Source organism: Saimiri boliviensis, chromosome 12, assembly GCF_048565385.1.
Source record: "Saimiri boliviensis isolate mSaiBol1 chromosome 12, mSaiBol1.pri, whole genome shotgun sequence".
In the NCBI taxonomy this organism is placed as follows: Eukaryota; Metazoa; Chordata; class Mammalia; order Primates; family Cebidae; genus Saimiri; species Saimiri boliviensis.
The window spans coordinates 88,953,219-88,974,828 of record NC_133460.1 but is presented as its reverse complement, the minus strand read 5'-3'; the positions used below and the strand labels follow the sequence as shown (position 1 = coordinate 88,974,828).

General features: G+C 38.8%; 1 protein-coding gene across 11 annotated transcripts in view; it reads left to right on the top strand.

Annotated features, from left to right (window-relative positions):
- Positions 1-21,610, top strand: part of CFAP43 (cilia and flagella associated protein 43) — a 137,882-nt gene that overhangs the window by 51,369 nt on the left and 64,903 nt on the right. For 10 of the 11 annotated variants that reach the window (XM_074382844.1, XM_074382843.1, XM_074382845.1 and 7 more), the window contains 7 exons: positions 1,658-1,825; positions 3,919-4,069; positions 7,679-7,838; positions 9,516-9,583; positions 11,319-11,450; positions 18,048-18,164; positions 19,169-19,249. In XM_074382844.1, coding sequence (XP_074238945.1) covers positions 1,704-1,825; positions 3,919-4,069; positions 7,679-7,838; positions 9,516-9,583; positions 11,319-11,450; positions 18,048-18,164; positions 19,169-19,249 — 831 coding nt within the window. In that variant the 5' untranslated portion in view covers positions 1,658-1,703. Of the gene's footprint in view, positions 1-1,657; positions 1,826-3,918; positions 4,070-7,678; positions 7,839-9,515; positions 9,584-11,318; positions 11,451-18,047; positions 18,165-19,168; positions 19,250-21,610 lie in introns of those variants that run through there. The other variant, XM_074382847.1, reaches the window with a different exon arrangement.

The following is a 21,610-nucleotide window of genomic DNA, read 5'->3' as shown; positions in this document are numbered from 1 at the left end:
TAACTTTAGAACAACTTGTTAAAAAAGTTTGGCTCAGAGGAAAGGGGAGAGAGACATAGAAAGGTGAGACTGAGGGAAGGCACTTGGGTGTTAACAGGAAGAAGTCAGGACAGAGGGAGAGTAAGAAGATGCAGTTATCATGGGTAAGCCAGTGTCCCTAAGAAGGCAAGGCTGTGGGAACCAGAGCACAGGTGGTAGAAGTGGCCTTAGGTAAGAGGAAGGATATACCTTCCATTGGAAGGGGACAGGAGGAGGAGAGAACCATGCAGACCCTAAAGATTAGTTATACTTGAGAGCAGGAATTCTCAGCTGATGGCCTCTATTTTATTCATGGGCATCAAGACCATTTACCAAGAATGAGAAGGAAGTAGAGGAGTTAGAAGTTTCAGGAGAGGGGAGAATATTTTTAAATGGCCATTTTAGAGAATGAGAGAGAGAGAACTGGCCAGAGAAACATAGCAGGACTGGAGATCCTATTGAGGGTCTGGTGGGGGTGGCAACCACAAATTTATAGTGTCACTGCCATGCCCAGTTGTGTTTGTTCCCATGTCTTCAGCACCCCAGGCTTCAGTCATACCCATTCAGGGTTGATTGTCTTTGCCAGGTACCTGAGGCAAAAAGTCAAAGGATCTAGGGAGCTGGAGATTTCAGCAAGAGTGTGGTTGATGTGATGGTCAGGGCATAGGGAACAATGGATGAGGGCAGGAGGGAATGAAAGACAAGCTGAGTTCAATAAATATTAGCTCTAGTTTCCCAATTACAACTCTGAATGGAGTTCTGGCTCCTTATTTGAGAGCATATCTCACATTTAATTTTTCCTTTTCTTTCATCTAGCAAGGGACTTTGCTCGTGGTAGGAGCTCAGGATATTCTCTTAAATGGGTAAATGAATAAATCCATTTTAAAATACACCACGTTAGGCCGGGCGCAGTGGCTCAAGCCTGTAATCCCAGCACTTTGGGAGGCCGAGGCGGGTGGATCACGAGGTCAAGAGATCAAGACCATCCTGGTCAACATGGTGAAACCCCGTCTCTACTAAAAATACAAAAAATTAGCTGGGCATGGTTGCGCATGCCTGTAATCCTAGCTATTCAGGAGGCTGAGGTAGGAGAATTGCCTGAACCCAGGAGGCGGAGGTTGCGGTGAGCCGAGATCGCGCCATTGCACTCCAGCCTGGGTAACAAGAGTGAAACTCCGTCTCAAAAAAAAAAAAAAAAGAAAATACACCATGTTAATTTTAAAAAGTTTAAAAGTGATCAATTGGCATGAATGAGAAGAGTACCCCCAGATCCATGTGGAATACTCACATGTAGTACTTACAGATTCAGGCACTTACACTTGTTTTGCAGCAAATGTGATGATATATTTCATTTTCTAGGTTTGGCTGAGTTTAATTGCAAATTTAATAAAAAGGATAAAATAGCCTTGGTATAGCATATGACAGTATGTTTTTTAAAAATACAGTTATTTTGTTTTCTTAGGGTACAATACAATGATAAGCAAAATTATTTATAAATTTGACTTTAATGTCATCGATTATATAAATTGTATCATAAATTATATCCCAATTTATGTAAATTTTTAAAAAAATAGATAAATGTTCTCAATACATGAAATTCAAATAAATTTTTTTTCATCGAATGCTATTTTTCTTTAAGGAACTGGGAATCAAATATCATTTTGTGCAAGAAATCACAGCCTGATATGGATGTGAACCAAATGTCTTTTAACCCCATGAACTGGCGCCAGCTGTGCTTATCAAGCCCAAGTACAGTGAGCGTGTGGACCATTGAAAGAAGTAACCAGGAGCATTATTTCAAAGCAAGGTAGGAGGCTTTGTTAATATACAACAGTAGTAGCATGGTGGTCTTTGTTTGCATTCATGTAATGTGATTGGGTCAATTTGATGAATTAAGTGGCTTTATACATACATACACACACACACACATACATAAATACACTCAGCTTATCTTGTTATAACATCTTTCTACATGTGTGATTACCTTGGAGTGGTTCTTTGCATTTCAGAAAAATTCTCTGTGACTTGTTTCCCAATGAATTTATTGAAAATATTACGTTCTCTGAGAGCTTTTTTCAACATGATTTAATTTTCCAAAATTTAATTTGTCCTTACTATTTTAAAACATGCCTATTGTATAAAAAGAACAGTTAAGACTTTTGGCTATTACTTGGCTGCCCTATCAGAATTTCAAAAATAAGTAATGGTTAGATATAGAAATTATGCAGATGATACATTCAGCCATATTATCCACAAGCAAAGGGTAGTTGTGTATAGTGAAGCCATGGGAATTACCTGTTTAAATAGAGCTGGGTCAAAGAGAAATTCTGTGAAAAATGCCCTGGTGATAATGGGTACTTTTGTTGAGAAAGAGCTCAAAGACTCAAGGTGCTACTGAGCTAACCAGTTTTATTGTACTCCATGAAGTCAAAGTTGAAGAGATGTTGGATCTCTTGATTTTAAGAGACCTCAAAGTATTCCCTTGAAATTGCAATTTTTTTTTTTTTTTTTTTTTGAGACGGAGTTTTGCTCTTGTTACCCATGCTGGAGTGCAATGGCGTGATCTCAGCTCACCGCAACCTCCGCCTCCTGGGTTCAAGCAATTCTCCTGCCTCGGCCTCCTGAGTAGCTGGGATTACAGGCACGCGCCACCATGCCCAGCTAAAATTTTTTATATTTTTAGTAGAGACGGGGTTTCACCATGTTGACCAGGATGGTCTCGATCTCTTGACCTCGTGATCCACCCACCTCGGCCTCCCAAAGTGCTGGGATTACAGACTTGAGCCACCGCGCCCGGCGAAATTGCTGTTTTTGATAAATTGCCTTAAGAGAATCTAAAGCTAGTAAATAAAGCTTTCAAAATGGAGACACTTAAGAGAAGCACTTCTTTCTGCTCAGTACTCTTTATGTCTCAATTTCTTTTTCACAATAACCCATTGAATAGCCAAATCTGTCTCTAGTGAGAGTTGGCAACACTGCACCTTTTAATAAAAGTGGGTGGTGTCTCTATCAGATCCTTGTGAGGGCAGGCAAGTAACTTATTACACCCTTTTCTCCCTTTGCCTCCCTCAAACGTTCTTACTCAAGTTCTGAATACTGAGTTGTGACTTTTCTGTAAGCAAATAAAATGGGAGGCAAAACAAGTGGATTGTCCTGGTTCACGAAGCAAGCAGGATTCAAACACACTTAAGCCTTACATTTGAGTAGTAGGTGCTGTTTTTATGTGATTGGCTTTCAAAATTGTTTATTGTTCATAAAATCTAGGTAAGGAATTTTTTAATTTAATGCATGAAACCAATTCTCCAAGTTAACCTTTATAAATTTAGATATATGATAAAGTTGAAAATGAACTCTTGATATCAGAGATTATAAAAGTAGCTGAATACAGCCTAAATATATGTTTAAATATGTATTTATTTTGGCCTACAGTGTCTTTCATTTGAATTAATTGCCAATATTTAAAATTTGAGAGATTTCTCATAAATATCCAGGTATTCTCTTGAAATTTTGGAATTAAAATTCTCACATATCAACAGTCTTCTTGGCTTGAACTGAGTGGTACCTGCCACCTTGAGGAGGGAAAAATATTTTCCCATTTTCTACCATCCTCAATAGTCACATATCACCTGCCTGACCCCCATCCAGTGTCAAATTTACAACTCTTGCTTTAGATACTAACTTTCAACAATTTTTATAATCCCTAAGTACTTAGTTTAAAACTGTATAACTTGTCTTTTTACGACCTGTTATATAGTTTTAAATCTATCATTTGGCTTTTATTTTCTTATTTGATTTTTATAAGTTATAATACCTCCCCACCTCACTTACACTGAATGCAGTGGTTGCCTCAATAAGAAGTTTCTCTGCCTCTGATTGTTCTGATGTCTCTTTTGTCTATAGGTTGGTAAAACTACCTCTAGAAGATGGGTCATTTTTTAATGAAACGGATGTAGTTTTTCCCCAGTCGTTGCCGAAAGATCTCATCTATGGACCTGTGCTGCCACTGTCAGCCATTGCCGGGCTAGTAGGTGAAGAGGCAGAGACTTTCCGGGTAATTACCTGGCACCTCTTCCTGTTTATTTAATGGGTTGAGGTCTAGGAAGCCTCATCTGTTGATTGTCATAACCATCCCATGAGAAATGCAGGATAGAGAGGATCATTTTGGTTTTTCATATAGATTAGCCACAGAGACCGTGAGAGAGCAAGACTCTGGAGTTTTGAGTTTGAATTACTGGGATGATGATGGCATTGCTAACAGAAACAGGGGGCCCAGGTGTGAGTTCCATTTTGGGCATATATAATTTGGGGTGCAGGGAAGATACCCAGGTAGAGATGCTGGGTGGAAGTTGGCAAAGTGGACCTAGTGTTAGGGAGGAGAGGTGGGACTGTCAGAGTCATTCTCATGGATAGGATGATGGGAGCACTGAGGAGGTGTGATGAGCAAAGAGAGAGGGTGCAAGAGAAGAGAAGGAAGCAAGAGCCCAGGGGCAAAAGAGAAGTCTGAGAAGGCACAGCCACAGAAGTAGGAGCAAACCCGGGAGGGAGGAACGAGGCCATAGGAAATAGAAGAAAGTTTCAAAACAGGGAGTTTGCCAAATGTTACACCCCCATTCATTCATTCCACAAAAATACAAAAATTAGTTGGGCATGATGGTGGATGCCTGTAATCCCAGCTACTCAGGAGGCTGAGGAAGGAGAATTGCTTGAACCCAGGAGGTGAGGTTGCAGTGAGCCAAGATAGTGCCATTGCACTCCAGCCTGGGTGACAGAGTGAGACTTCGTCTAAAAAAATAATAACAAAAATTAAAATAATTCAATGTGAGAATTAGTTCATTAAAAAATATCTATGGCAAGCAAGAGAAAGGGTTACATGTGGCCGGGCGCGGTGGCTCAAGCCTGTAATCCCAGCACTTTGGGAGGCCGAGGCGGGTGGATCACAAGGGCAAGAGATCAAGACCAACGTGGTCAACATGGTGAAACCCCATCTCTACTAAAAATACAAAAAATTATCTGGGCATGGTGGTGCGTGCCTGTAATCCCAGCTACTCAGGAGGCTGAGGCAGGAGAATTGCCTGAACTCGGGGTGGAGGTTGCGGTGAGCCGAGATCGTGCCATTGCACTCCAGCCTGGGTAACAAGAGAGAAACTCCGTCTCAAAAAAAAAAAAAAAAAAAAAGAAAGGGTTACATGCTCTTAATATTTCCTCTAATGGATGACAGTAATTCAACTTTTTAAATGATGGAAAGAGATTACAATCAACTTCCTGTATTCATGGGTTCTACTTCTGTGTATTCAGGCCACTGCAGATCAAAATATTCAGAAAAAAGTTGTATGGTTGCATCTGTACTGAATAGATACACACTTTGATATCTTGTCATTATTTCCTAAACAATACAGTATAATAACTATTTCTATAACATGTATTAGGTATGAGTAACCTAGAGATGACTTAAAAGTATATGGGAGAAAAAATAAAATTTAAAAAAATTGAAAATAAAGAAAAATATACAGGGGGATTTGTGCAGGTTATATGGAAATACGATGCCATTTAATATAAGGAACTTGAGCATCCACAGATCTTGGTACTGGTGGAGAGTCCTGGAACCCATCCCCTGTGGATACTGTAGTTCCTTTTATAGCACAGGTCTCAGTCTTGGAAATATAACTACGTTCGGCCACAGTGGGGCAGCAAAGTAAGAACAAAGACATCAGCCTTCTAGGTTTTCAACTCAAATTTTTCTATGTTTAGTATTTGGTGCCTAGAGCCCCTAAATTTCTACTATCTCAAATTGGGTTTTTCTGAGCAGAAAATATGTGTAGGAGCCCTTATATTTCACATTTTGTACAAACATGATGAACTCTGCATAAAACATTTAAAATACAGACAACTGTCCTTGTCATTTGAAAAGTGCTATGAAATGCCTTCTTTAAATACTCAAATGTGAAGTTACTATTTTAAATTACTCATAATAGACATCTTTATTTTTAAATCTTTTTATTTGTATAAATGTAAGGAGTACACATGCAGTTTTGCTATGTGGCTAGATTAGGCAAACATCTTTATTTCCTAGGACTTTTATACTCAGTGTATTTCAAACTTTTTCTGAAAGCAGAAATGTAATGTTATGACCGACATCCCTAAATCATTCAGGGATTATTAATAAAGCCATATACTTTGTATTTAACTTAGACACTTTCCCAGTAGTTTACTTTTTCATTTTGTGTCAAAATAAAGTGAGGAAAATGTTTAAAACGTTGATTGATGTCTGTACAATGAGTGAAAGCATAACCAAAAATAGATCTCAAATGTTTTGATTCTGTTCTCTCCTTCAGTGTCATTTCTTGTGACCTGGGTACCAATGGCAAGGGAATCAATAATGACTCAATCTATATAAGTTCTTAAAAATTGATAAGCTGTGGACTTTTAAAAGATTACAGACATTAAAATAATCCCATTATGTTTTCATAGCTAACGCCAGAAGGATACATTACAGGCCTTTAAATAGCCCTGAGTCACATTACACAACTTATTTAGGGCATTAGAAATGTATCCAGTTTTAAGTCGCAGCAAGGGGAAAATCAAAGGCAGATGTTATCTGGGCAGAAATTGGATCCAAGATTGTGAACTTAATCTCAAGTGTCTAATTTCCTTTTTCCATCTACCTTTTTAATTTTTTCAAACAGATGTTGCTAAATAGGAATCTTGTAGAAACTCAAATATTTTGAAACATATATGGATTTTTACATTTTCTAAAGCAGGATTAAATTGGACTGCAATTTTTCATGTTTTGTTATCAAGTGATCAAAATGATTTCTGATTCTAGAGGACTGAAAAAGGAGATGGTATTCTCAAGAAACAGTTTTAAACACTATTAGTACCTTTTCTTTTTAAACATCTCAGAATTATAAACTATTGTTCCTGCTTACATTATCTATAAAATCACATTATTTTTAAATGGCATCAAATATATTTACTGATGAAAAAGTGGCAGGAAGACCAGCCCAGGTTTGTCTTAAAGAAAAAAGAAAAACCACATCCAATACTAGCTTAACATACCAAGGCCAGAAAATTTCAAATTTTAATCTTCACGTTTTGTTTTGTACACACAGAGTCATTGGTGTTGCGAAAATGAGAGACATTTTTGTTTTGTTCAGTTTAAGATTTTGAGCTTATTTTCATTCCAGATAAGTCTTTCTTTTTGTGATTTATAGTCTAAGGTTAGATGTCATCAAAAAAACTCAAGAAACTTTTCAATAATGGAGGAAACAGTGAGTAACTCTTTTTCTTGTAAGTCAAATCTCAGTCAGACACCACAGACATGTCATTATTCAGCAGCAGTTTAATTTTTTGGAGTAGGGAAGGTGGTTTGCCTTTTTCTTGATCCATTGGGTGACCAGATCGTTACATAAGTATTTATTTTCTAACTATCTAAGGCTGTGAGGGCATGAAATATAATATACAAATATATAATATTATAAAAATAATACAACTAAAGTCAATCTGTCCCTTAAAAAAAGGTGATGAATGCTCAATGTGCCTGTGTTTTCTGTGTCTATGGGGTTAAGGATGGTTCCTTTTTGTCAGTTGTTCTGGTGAGTATTTCTCTGGCTCTTAGCCATGATTGTTTGCTTAACACAAGGCTTTTATTCTTTTCCTGAAGCCAAAAGATGATCTATATCCTTTGCTTCACCCGACTATGCATTGCTGGACTCCAACAAGTGACCTGTACATTGGCTGTGAAGAGGGTCATCTTTTAGTGATTAATGGAGACACCTTGAAGGTGACTGTGCTTAATAAGATAGAAGAGGAATCACCACTGGGTGAGAAACTGCTCTGCTTCATATTCCTAGTATAGCCACGGGTGTTAGTTTTGTTGGTTTTCCCTATTTTTCTCCTTCCTGGAAACATCTTTGATTCCTCCTTCTTTATCCTCTAGCTGTTACTATGCTCTTGACATTCTACCATCACTTTATGTGCGTATTTCATATAGTCCTCAGAACGTTATAAGGAGAGACACCTTAACCTCCATGATACAGAAGAGATACATTAGGAAACATGGCCCAATCCACATAAACTGGAGCTGTCACCTAAACCCAGGCTATAAGACCCAAGAGTCCAAATTCTTGGCTACTGTGCTGTATCCTTTTCTATACATATGCGCATTCTGCTTAGTTAGCTAATCATACCCTTTTCTGCCCCCCATCCCAACCCTTTTCTCCATGCTGATGATCTCTTAAGCCCAAAAGCCATCTTAAAAATAACCTTTCTTTCTATTGCTCAGTTAGAAGTGTTTTTTTTGTGTGTGGGTTTTTGTTTGTTTGTTTGTTTTTTGGGTTTTTTTTTTAGACAGAGTCTCACTCTGTCTCCCAGGCTGGGGTGCAGTGGCACAATCTTGGCTCATTGCAACCTCTGCCTCCTGGGTTCAAGCAATTCTCGTGCCTCAGCTTCTCAAGTAGCTGGAATTATAGGCACATACTACCATGCCCGGCTGATTTTTGTATTTTTAGTACAGATGGGATTTCGCCATGTCTCCAGGTTGATCTTGAACTCCTGGCCTCAGGTGATCTGCCTGTCTTGGCCTCCCAAAGTGCTGGGATTACAGGCATGATCCACCACACCCTGCCATATTGCTCAGCTAGAATTTTAAAGAGAATCTGATTTATTCTCCCTCAGATATAGTGTCTATTCCTGACTCCATCAGCTGTGGCCATGGTTAGGCCTGGGTCACAGGAGCCACTGTCCACCATTGAGCAGTAGATGTAGACCCTGTGAGGAGGAGGCCTTGCCAGGACAAGCTCCTCAAACCTGTCCAAAGCATTCTCTACTTGAGAGAATAGTAAGTTGCTCTTACTATTTCACACTTTGATTTCTGTTACAAGCTTAGAATGGACTTCACTGACCTTAATCTACATCTGACCCAAACCAGGCAGCTTATCTCTGCCAAATCTCCTTTTTGAAGGCCACTTTTAACACCCAGCTGAAGAACTGCTCTGCCTCGATTTCATGCTCTCCCTAATCTGATCCTACCTGCTCTATTAGTATTTTTTCCAACTATACCCCAGTATGAGTTTTCTGAGCCAGTCGTTTATTCTCACCATTTCACAGACATGTCTGTAGCCCACTCCTTTGGTATTTATTGTCTCTGAATCTGCCAATGCCAGCTCAAATACTAACCCCTCCAGCAAGTTTTCCCCATTGCAATGTCCCTAATCTACCATCTCTCCCATTCTGTGACTCGGTTTCCCTGTAAAACTGAGGCCATTAGGTTTGACTTTCCTGCCCTACTCTCTTTCTCTTTTCCCTTCACTCCTACTTTACACTCCAGCCTTGCTCCTCTCTCTAATCTAGCATTTCTGTTAGTTACATAGATCTGATGATAGAGAACTCAGAAACAACTTATATGATTTACATCAGTAAAAGCAACTTTTATTATTAATTGTTGCATTGTACTTTTAACTACATGTCACCTGCTTTACCTTATTTTTCTTTTCCAAAAGACAGAAGAAATTTTATCAGTCCAGTAACCTTGGTGTATCAGAAGGAGGGCGTGCTGGCTTCTGGAATTGTAATGTATTTTTTTTTTTCAAAATTAATTGGTTTGAAGAAAATACACCATTCCCATTTGTTGTCATTTACTTTTATGAGCCATATTTTAGGATGTCAGATCTGTCAGATTATTAATTAAAATCATTTCCTCTTTGGGTACCATTAAAAAAAGATTTATTATGACTAACTTCAAATCTATACAAAATAGAGGGAACAATATAATGAACTACCATATATTACTGCAAACAGAGACAAATAGAATTTAAAAATCCATTGCCCTTTTGCAAAGAAAAAAATACCTAATATCTGTAACCCAATTCCATGCTCATTTCTACATTTAATAGGTTGTCAGAAATAAATTTAGAACCTTTTGTCTAAGCTGCAGCTTAGATTCTTGTGAATGCCCATTTAGCTTACATGATTCATAATGTTATTGTTGATATTCGAATCAGTATTAATAGCCTCCATTTACTCGGTGCTTACTTTGTGCCAGGCACCAAGCTAAGTACCTTACTTGTATTATCTTATTGGTCCTCACAACAACTTTATCAAATAGAAACTACTGACATCCACCTTTTACAGACAAGTAACCTAATCCTACAGGGTTTACCAGCAAGTAATTGGAAGAGTTAGGGCTTGAACATAGGTGTGTCAAACTCCAAAAGTCTTTGCTGTCATCAATTAGAACTCAGCCCGAGTAAGTATGAAAAGGGGTCAGATCATGTTTTTCCATGCCATTGTAATCAATGTAAACAATGCTAAGGTTTGGAACTGATCTATACTAAAATCTAGGGTTAGTTGTAACTGTCCCAGATGTTAGCATAGTCCATTCCACTACCACAGTTGATATCTCCAGGACCTTGAGGGTAGCTAGGAAGTGGACCATCCCTCCTCCTCCTCCATTTAGTCTGCATTTGTGGCCTTTTTATGACTCTTGTCCTCTTCAAGACCACCCTTGATGTTTGTTTAACCCCCTTTAAAGGAATTATTATAGCATTTACTCTGGTGAGTGACAGAGAATGAAGATGAGCTTGAAAAAAGCACCTTGTCTGTTTTTCCTTCCAGAGCCCAAGCATTTGAACCCAGCCATCTCATAAGTACTCACTCTTAGTTGTAACAGGTCTAATCTAGAAAATGATAAATAAATTTCCTAAAAATATTTTCGCTATTGTAAAAATAACTCAAATTCCTCTTGAGGGTAGTAAAATTAGCCTAAATCTATTCACAACCAACCAATCAACCAACCCATTTATATTGGATACTTGCCATGTTCTACTGTGTGAGGAACTGAAAAAGAGGATACAAAGAATAAAAGGCACACTCCTACCCTTGGGTCATTTAGGGAGATAAGAAATGCACATAATAATGATTAAAGAACATACAGGAGGGCTAGTGTCCTTTGAAGGACAGACTGCTGTACATAAGCCACACAAATTCTGCTTCGTTTTCCCCACCTCCTGTGTAGTGAAGAATGTAGTAAAAAGAGGGATAGTAGAGAAACTCAAAGAAAGGAGAGGTCAGTAAAGTTTTAGGTAATTGCAAAGTGTATCACAAAAGAGACCAATTGAAGCTTGACCAGGGAACATAGTTAAAATTCGTCTAAATAAAGATGAAAGGACAGTGCATCTGTGCAAACAGATGATAATTCCAAATAAACAGTAGAAGTAATCATTAAGCCATAGCTTATCTGATGAGTCATGTATACTATGCACTGACTAAAAGTGATTTTCTACATTTATCTCACTCATCTCTAGGATGGCTTTGTGTATTCTTTTATTATTAAAGATGGAAGTTACATGATTGAGGATTTTCTTGAGATTGAAAGACCTGTAGAACATATGATGTTTTCTCCAAATTATACAATGTTGCTGATTCAAACAGACAAGGTATGTTGGATGGTAATTTCTTGATATGTGATTTTCAGATAATATTATCATCACTATTGCATGACAGGAATGAGGAGCTGCATATACTATGTGCTGCATAGTAATACTCTACTAGTCAAGGCTCTAGGTTGTAAATGAAAAAATACCCAATTTAAAAGGCCTAAATTACAAAGAGCTATTGGTTTATTTTTGTGCATGTAACTGAAAGGGCAAGGAGTGAATCTGAATACCAGAGGTCTCATGATCCCACCAAGCCTTGTTTTTTTCCATTTCTTGGTTCTGTTTCCTCTCTACAGCCTCTATTTCCATGCAGACTCTCCCCTTGTGGTGTTAAGAGTTATATGCAACTCTAACTTCTATTTCTGTCTGCTTGGTATCCCTGGTGGGAAGATACCAGCTAGAAAAAAAAATTTCTGGAATGTAGACTCATTGGACTAACTATATCACCTGTCTACCCCAGGTTAATCACTTGAACCATAGGAATTCTAAGCTCTGATTGGCCAGGGCTAAGTCACATGCCTACCCTTGGATGCTGGGTAGAGTCAGCCCACTCAAATGAGAACTGAGATTGGGACATAGGTTGTCTTCCAAAGAAAATGAGAGTTCTATAAGAGAAGAAGAAAAAGCAATTATTGCCAAGATTAAAACAAACATTTACTTCAATTATACTGTTAGAAAAACTCCTAATTAATGAAATGATCTTCAGACATCAAGATTAGCAGATATTGATGTTAGACAATATTTTTAGATGACTTACAAACAAAATTCAATTATTTTCTGCCTAAAAGAAACTTAAATTTAAATATGGAAAGACTCTTGTTTCTGATAATTACCAGAAGTTTTTTTTTTTTTAAACTATACTAACTTTGTTTTAATAAATAAATTACTAACTTAAAATATCTATGAAGAACAGGAAACTCTGAAAGGTATCATAAAAGGAGGAAAGACCCAAATAGAACTTCTAAAGAAGAAAAATACACTAGCAAATTAAAAATTAAATGAACATGTCTGACAAAAGATTAGACATAGCCAAAGAGAGAATGAATAAATTGGAAGATAGATCAGAAGAAGTTATTCAGAATGTCACCTAGAAAAGCAAAAGGGTAGGAAATACAGAAGAGCACATAAAAGACAAGAACAATACAGTGAAAAGATCTAACATATGTTTGATTAGAATCCAGAGAGGAGAAAGTGGGGCAGAGGCAATAATTAAAGAGATATTAGCTGGGGATTTTCCAGAATTGGTTAAAGATATGAATTTACAGATTTAAGAGGTCCAGTGAATCCCAAACAGAATACATAAAATGGCATCCACATTTAGAGTTACCAAAGTGAAACTATTGAAAACTAAAGACAGAGAAATTTTAAAAGCAGTCAGAGAAAAGACAGATTACCTCCAAGGAATTTCAATTAGACTAATACCTGACTTCTCTGTGGCAATAGTGTAAGTAAGAAATAGTGGAATAATATCTTCAGTGTAGTGCAGGGGTCATCAAACTGTGGCTCCATGGGGCAAAACTAGTCTGCTGCTTATTTTTCAAATAAGATTTTATTAGAACACAGCTACACCCACTTATGTATTGTTTATGGCTGCTTTCACACCACAATGACAGCATTAAATAGTTGTGGCAGAGACTGCATGGTTTGCAAAGCCTAACATATTTATTATCAGCCTATTTATAGGAAAATTTTGATGACCCCTGATATAATGAAAGAAAAGAATTACCACCTAGAATTCTATACTCAATGAAAACATCTTTTCAATACTGGGGTGAAAAAAGACATTTTAGACACTCCAAAAGTAAGAGTGTGTCAGCAGCTCACTATCATTAAAGAAAATTCTGAAGAATTTACTTCAGGCATCTTGAGTTAATTTTTGTATAAGGTATAAGAAAAAAAAAGGAAAAAAAAAAAGAATTTACTTCAGGCAGAGGAAAATGATCCCAGGTAGAAGGTCTTCAATGCAAGAAAAACAAAGAGCAGTAGTAATGGGTGGAGAATGGCACATTGTAGAAGATGCACAGTAAATGAACACGGCATACAACAGCAAAAATACTGTGAAGTAGGTTTAAAAATAATATTGAATTAAAATCCCAAATAACAACAGTATAAGTTGGTGGGGGGAGAGCAGGGTATATATAGAATAAAGTGTTACAAGGATCCCATATAACAAAGGAGGAGAGTAAAGCTTTTAAGTAACTTTCGATGTTGATAAGTTAGGTATGCATGTTATAACTTCTAAGGTAACCAATAAAAGAATAGAAACAATAGATGAAATTTCCAAACTAGAGAAAGTGAAATGTTAAAAAAAAAAGTTTAACCCAAAACAAGGTAAGAGAAAGAAAATGAAATGCAAAACAATTGAGATTTAAAAAAGCATAAATTAAAATCTATGTTTAAACCCAAATATAAAAAGACGGAAAAAGATGTGCAAACATTAACCAAAAGAAAACCATTGGAAATATATTAACATTAGATAAAATTGGCTTTAAGGTAAAAATCATTACTAAAGATAAATGAGCTTATTTCAGAATAATAAAATATTAAATTTACCAGGAATATATAAATACTAAGCCAAACACACACACACACAAATATGTATATAGCTAATAGCATAGCCTCAGAGACTTAAAACGTGACAGAGTGAGGAGAAACAAAGCTGTGATACGGAGCATTTTAATACACTTCTTTCATTACGTGATAGAATAAACAATGTGTGGCTGGGCGTGGTAGCTCACACCTGTAATCCCAGCACTTTGGGAGGCCAAGGCAGGTGGATCACAAGGTCAGGAGTTCGATACCAGCTTAACCAACATGGTAAAACCCTGTCTCTACTAAAAATACAAAAATTAGCTGGGCGTGGTGGTGGACACCGTAATCCCAGCTACTTGGGAGGCTGAGGCAGGACAGTCACTTGAACCTGGGAGGTGGAGATTGCAGTGAGCTGAGATTGTGTCACTGCACTCCAGCCTGGGTGACAGAGTGAGACTCTGTCTCAAAAAGAAAGAAAGAAAAAATAAACAACGTGTTCTCAACATAGTAGCTAAGGTGAGCAAAGCATTTTTCTCTACTAGGCAGAGCCCTCCAGTGATTTCCTATGTCATTCTGAGTAAAAGCCAAAATCCTTACTGTTTTAAAAGGCGCCTCATAACATGGACTGCAATTCCCACCACTGGCTTTATCTACCAGTACTGTGAACTCTTGTCCACCCTGCTCCAGTCACACTGGCCATCATGCTGTTTCCTTGAACCTGCCAGACATGCTTCTCCGTCAGAGTCTTTGTATTGGCTTTTCCCTCTGTCTGGAATGCTCTTCCCACAGAATCTACGTGGATTGTTTTCTCATTTCCTTCGTCTTTTTTTTTTTTTTTTTTTTTTAATTTTTTGAGACAGAGTCTTGCTCTGTCACCCAGGTGGAAGTGCAGTGGTGTAATCTGAGCTCACTGCAACCTCCACCTCCCGGGTTCAAGCGATTCTCATGCCTCAACCTTCTGAGTAGCTAAGACTACAGTGCGCACCACCATGCCCAGCTAATTTTTTGTATTTCTAGTAAAGCTGGGGTTTCACCACGTTGGCCAGGCTGGTCTCAAACTCCTGGCCTCAAGTGATCTGCCCACCTAATCCTTCCAAAGTGCCAGGATTACAGGCAGGAACCTTCAAGTCTTTTCTTTAAAGTTACCTTTCTTCCCAGATCTGAGGGTTGGGCTGCTTGTTCTCCTGGCCTGCTAATGAGATGCAGATGAACTGGGAAAGAAGGGAGTTATTTCTGTAACTGGGTATAGGAAGAAGGCTGGGAAAATATCACTGGACCAACTCAGTATGACAAAGTTTTCCAGAGCTTATATACTTTCTAAGCTATATGTCTACATGTAAGTGTGCATTCATCTAAAGATGTAAGTGATTAACTTCTAATCTATAACTAAGGTCTAGTCCTAAAGACCTTCCTCTGGAGCCTTAGTAAATTTACTTAATCTAGATGGGTTCAAGTGCCAGGGGTGAATACCCTTATCTTGTCTCCTGCTAAATCATGGAGATTTGGGGAGTTCCTTTAGACCTCCAATAAAACTTGTTTGTAGAGGTCTGAGGAGTTTCTTCAGACCCCCAATCAAATGTATTTAATCCTAAACAGGTCCTGTTAAGAATTCCTTGGTTATCTTATCATGCTTCAAGGCCCAAGAAAGGCCTAAGCAAAACTCTTGGTGGGCTTCTTTTATTTTCCAGCCTTTGTATAGGGGTGCTGGCTCTATTAGCTTTTAATATTTAACTTAACCACTCAGTCATTGCTGAAACAGTTGTCATGGAGACCTGCCTGTTCAGCTGTTAGTGAGACCTGGCCTGCCACACCTTCTCACTGAAGCCTGTCTTAAACATGCACTTTAAAATTTCACCATCTTATTTTGTTGTGCAGTGTTTTCCTTCTCTGTTATATTTTCTTTTTGTTCTTACAATTATCACTGTTTAACTTACAGTATATTTTATTTGGTTATATTATTTATTGTCTGAATCTCCCAGCAGAAGTTAAGCTCCATGACATAGGATATTTTGTCTGTTTTATTCTCTGCTGTAACCCCAGCATCTAGAGCAGTGACTGGTGCTGTATATCCACTTAATATTTATTGAAGAAATGAAAGAAAGATAAAATTAGTAAATATCTGCCAAATTTTGAACTCCTATAGAGTCATTTTTTTTTTTTTTTTTGAGACAGAGTGTTGCTCTTGTTACCCAGGCTGGAGTGCAATGGCACGATCTTGGCTCACCGCAACCTCCGCCTCCTGGGTTCAGGCAATTCTCCTGCCTCAGCCTCCTGAGTAGCTGGGACTACAGGCACGCGCCACCATGCCCAGCTAATTTTTTGTATTTTTAGTAGAGATGGGGTTTCACCACATTGACCAGGATGGTCTCGATCTCTTGACCTCATGATCCACCCACCTCGGCCTCCCAAAGTGCTGGGATTACAGGCTTGAGCCACCGCGCCCGGCCTAGAGTCATTTTTTTTAGATAAGACCAGAAATATTTATATTTAACTCAAGTAAACATGAAGAACTTGTGATCAGCTGAAAGCAGACTTCTTATTGCTTGTTAAGTGATCATATAATATTACCAGTTACTTGGTATAGATGCATACATTACAGAATAGATTTTTTTTTTTTAGAGGTGAGTTCAGGAGCTGAAAATAATAAGTCATAAGGTGACATACCTCAATAATTTCTACAAAGTCTTGTTTAAATGTTTAGTGTCCCTTCCATGTGGTAGAATTTAGTACATCTTAACAACTTTTTGGATTTTCTATAGTTTCCAAATTTTCTACATAAATAGATACTGTTTTTGAAACAGAAAAAAATGTCTTGTTATGTCTTATAAATCAAAAAACTAATGTCTGGGAGACCAGGCGTGGTGGCTCATGTCTATAACCCCAGCACTTTGGGAGGCCAAGGAAGGCAGATTACTTGAGGTCAGGTGTTTGAAATCAGCATGGCCAACATGGTGAAACTCTGTCTCTAGTAAAAATACAAAAATTAGGCCGGGCACAGTGGCTCACGCCTATAATCCCAGCACTTTGGGAGGCCGAGGCAGGTGGATCACGAGGTCAAGAGATCAAGACCATCCTGGTCAACATGGTGAAACCCTGTCTCTACCAAAAATACAAAAATTAGCTGGGCATGGTGGCGTGCACCTGTAGTCCCAGCTTCTCGGGAGGCCGAGGCAGGAGAATTGCTTGAACCCAGGAGGCGGAGGTTGTGGTGAGCCAAGATCGTGCCATTGCCCTCCAGCCTGGGTAACAAGAGTGAAACTCCGGCTCAAAAAAAAAAAAACAAAAATTAGCTGAGCATGGTGGCGGGCCCCTGTAATCCCAGCTACTCAGGAGACTGAGGCAAGAGAATCGCTTGAATCCAGGAGGCGGAGGTTGCAGTGAGCCAAGATTGCACCACTGCACTCCAGCCTGGGCAACAGAGGAAGACTCAGTCACAAAAAAATTTTTTAAATAAATAAATAAAAATAAAAAACTAATGTCTGGAATTGAGAAAGAAAGTCTTATGGTTATTTAAAATGATGAGGCCAGGCGTGGTGGTTCACGCCTGTAATCCCAGCACTTTGGGAAGCCAAGGCGGGTGGATCACCTGAGATGAGGAGTTCGAAACCAGCCTGACCAATATCTTCAAACCCCATCTCTAGTAAGAATACAAAATTAGCCAGGTGTTGTGGTGCATGCCTGTAATCCCAGCTACTCAGGAGGCTGAGGCAGGAGAATCACTTGAACCTGGGAGGTGGGGGTTGCAGTGAGCTGAGATTGTGCCATTGCACTCCAGCCTGGGCAACGAGAGCAAGACTTTGTCTCAAAAAAAAAAAAAAAAACCTAAATAAAATAAAATGATGAATAAGTGAATGAATGAATGAATCAATCAATCGATCAATATACAAACAAATCAAGTGTCTAGATTTTAAGCCCCTCACGGTCAAGGTCTTACTGAGTTTATTTGTGATTTCTCATTATCTGTTTCCACACAGTGCCTTGGTTACAGTAGACATTTAATAAATATTTGTTGAACTATATACACAACAATTACAATATGTTTCTTTTCTTTTGTATGTTTTTCAGGGATCTGTTTATATCTACACTTTTGGTGAGAAACCAATCTTAAATAAAGTCCTAGATGCTTGTGATGGGAATTTTCAGGCAATTGACTTTATCACACCTGGAACCCAACACTTCATGGTAAAGAATACTTTACTGTGTCACAGTAGGACTAAAGATATGATATTGCAAGATTTAAACCCCTATTTATATGTTACTGGGTATCTTTGAGAGTTCACTTGCAAAGCAATGCAAATAGGAGGCAGAGGCTGTCCTTGAAGACTGTGGTGGAGATGCCAGACACTTCTATCCTCAAATCTATCCCCCAGTTAGAATGATGTCCTTATATTGTGACTTCATAATATCATCGTCTGAAAACAGCCAACACAGTTGAGATCTTAGGAGTCATCTTTTGGTTTTCACCACTCAAGCTCTGAAAGCCAGGCTTTAACACATTTTAAAACACATTATTCATGATGCTAATGAGTCATCAACACTCAGTAAACAATTAGTATTTATTTAATAATCTTTTTTTTCTGGGTAATGCAGCAGCACCACCTGAGGTTGAAAATAAGTTGTTGCCATGTACAATACATTAATTCAGTCTAAGGAATCAATAATAATATGTCAGTATTGACTCATCAGTCGTAACAAATGTACCACACTAATGCAAGATGTTAATAATAGGGTAATTGTGTGTGTGGAGGGGAAGGGGAAGGAGAACTCTCTACTTTATGCTCAATTTTTCTGTAATCCTGAAAACGCTCTAAAAAAAAAATTCTAGTAATTTAAAAAAGAACAATGTATGGTTTTCTATTTCTACATTTGTTCAGTAGGCAATAGTTTCACAGATTTTTATAAGCAACTTTTATCTTTAATATGTTACATGAAAAATCTTTATTTTATTTTCCTAATACTAATTAGCTATTACGTGTTACTTAAATTGCATTAAAGATACTAGTTAATATTTGTTCAGAAAAGAAGCATTGACATTGAAATTATAACATAAGTATTTATAATCCATGTAAGTAAAATAAAATTTCATACTAAATCATCAGATTGACACACTGGAAAGGGAGGTAGAACATGCTTCCATAGGAAAGTCTTATTTTCCATGTATAGTTTTATTTTTCTTTTTGTTGCAGACACTTACACATTCAGGGGAAGTTTGTGTTTGGTGGCTGGAGGATTGTGCTTGTGTAAGCAAGATTTATCTGAATACCCCAGTAAGTATACTTGATAAATGGTTTTTTAAAAAATGTTGAATTCACCGGGCGCGGTGGCTCAAGCCTGTAATCCCAGCACTTTGGGAGGCCGAGGCGGGTGGATCACGAGGTCGAGAGATCGAGACCATCCTGGTCAACATGGTGAAACCCCGTCTCTACTAAAAATGCAAAAAAATTAGCTGGGCATGGCGGCGCGTGCCTGTAATCCCAGCTACTTAGGAGACTGAGGCAGGAGAATTGCCTGAGCCCAGGAGGCGGAAGTTGCGGTGAGCCGAGATCACGCCATTGCACTCCAGCCTGGGTAACAAGAGCGAAACTCCGTCTCAAAAAAAAAAAAAAAATGTTGAATTCAAATCCAATCTACCTTTTCGTATTCTCACATCGATAGCCTGTGGAAATACTTGTTACAGAAGCCTCACTGCATTTTTGTCTTATAGATTTGGAGTAATTCCTGTGTGTAAAGAATATACCAGGCTGGGCGCGGTGGCTCACACCTGTAATCCCAGCACTTTGGGAGGCCGAGGCGGGTGGATCACAAGGTCAAGAGATCGAGACCATTCTGGTCAACATGATGAAACTCCTTCTCTCCTAAAAATACAAAAAAATTAGCTGGGCATGGTGGCACACGCCTGTAGTCCCAGCTACTCGGGAGGCTGAGGCAGGAGAATTGCCTGAACCCAGGAGGTGGAGGTTGCGGTGAGCCGAGATTGTGCCATTGCACTCCAGCCTGGGTAACAAGAGCGAAACTCCCTCTCAAAAAAAAAAAAAAAAAAAAAAAAAGAATATACCACAGCCCCAAGAGTGGAACCATAGCATACTATGTTGGTTATAGGAAACAATAAATTTTTCTGTGGTGGCAGTTGTTTTTGAAACCCCAGTTAGTAGTTTATATCTTACTCATGCCATAAGTTCATTGTGGATTGGCAGGGGTCCCTCTTGCACAGTCTCTCAGGGAGCCAGGATGATGAGGATTCCACCAAGGAATAGCTCTTCCGTGCTGTGTGGCAGGAAGAGAGTACTGAAAGGTCTTTTGGAGGGAGAAGGGGTGCTCTTTAATCAGCAGTTAAGTACTTTTTCTCAGAAATGAAATATCCCTTTGGTCATAATGGTTAAATGGTTCCATTTATTGAGAAACAGTTAGAAATGAAAGCAAATTGCCACTCTAACCAGTTCAAGCCAAAAATTAAAAAGTAAGTGTTATTGGCACTATCAACTATAAAGTACAGAACTTATCTGGCCTCATGTGTGCCTCAGTCCAGCAGCTTAAATGATATACCAAGGACCTTGTCTTTCTATCTCTACACTGTGCCTTTAGTTTCATCTTAGGCCTCATTGAGGTGCACCCAGATACCACAGGTGCCAACCTCACATCATACTGTCAGAGAGGGAAGAAAAATTCCTCTTGTAGCGGGAGGAACAACAAAGATGCTTCTCCTTTCCAGAAGGTTCAATAAATGCCTTCTAAAGTCTTAATAAGATCTCTGAACTAATCATATGCATAGGGGATGAGAAATGCAATTAAATGCATAATTAATGCACAAAGTCAGCTCAGGAAATAGGAGTTAGATTGATTCCACTCAACCCTGAAAATAGGGGAGGGATAGTTTCTCCGTGAATAGTCAAGAGATCTTCCAGAAGGAGGGTGTATGGGTGCCGAGTTGCAAACCACACTGCCCACAACACCTATCACAATGTGATACCATTATTTCTATCATCTTCACAGTGCATTTTGCATAAAATAATTTTTTTTGAGTTGGAGTTTCGTTCTTGTTACCCAGGCTGGAGTGGAATGGCACTATCTCGGCTCACTGCAACCTCCGCCTCCTGGGTTCAGGCAATTCTCCTGCCTCAGCCTCCTGAGTAGCTAGGATTACAGGCACGCACCACCATGCCCAGCTAATTTTTTGTATTTTTTAGTAGAGATGGGGTTTTACCATGTTGACCAGGATGGTCTCGATCTCTTGACCTTGTGATCTACCCGCCTCGGCCTCCCAAAGTGCTGGGATTACAGGCGTGAGCCACCGCGTCCAGCCATAAAATAATATTTTTAAAAGGACCAAGAAACAATGGTAATGCTGTCTTTTTTAAAAAAATTGTATTATCAAGCCGGGCGAGGTGTCTCAAGCCTGTAATCCCAGCACTTTGGGAGGCCGAGGCGGGTGGATCACGAGGTCAAGAGATTGAGACCATCCTGGTCAACATGGTGAAACCCCGTCTATACTAAAAATACAAAACATTAGCTGGGCATGGTGGCGCGTGCCTGTAATACCAGCTACTCAGGAGGTTGAGGCAGGAGAATTGCCTGAACCCAGGAGGCGGAGGTTGCGGTGAGCTGAGATCGTGCCATTGCACTCCAGCCTG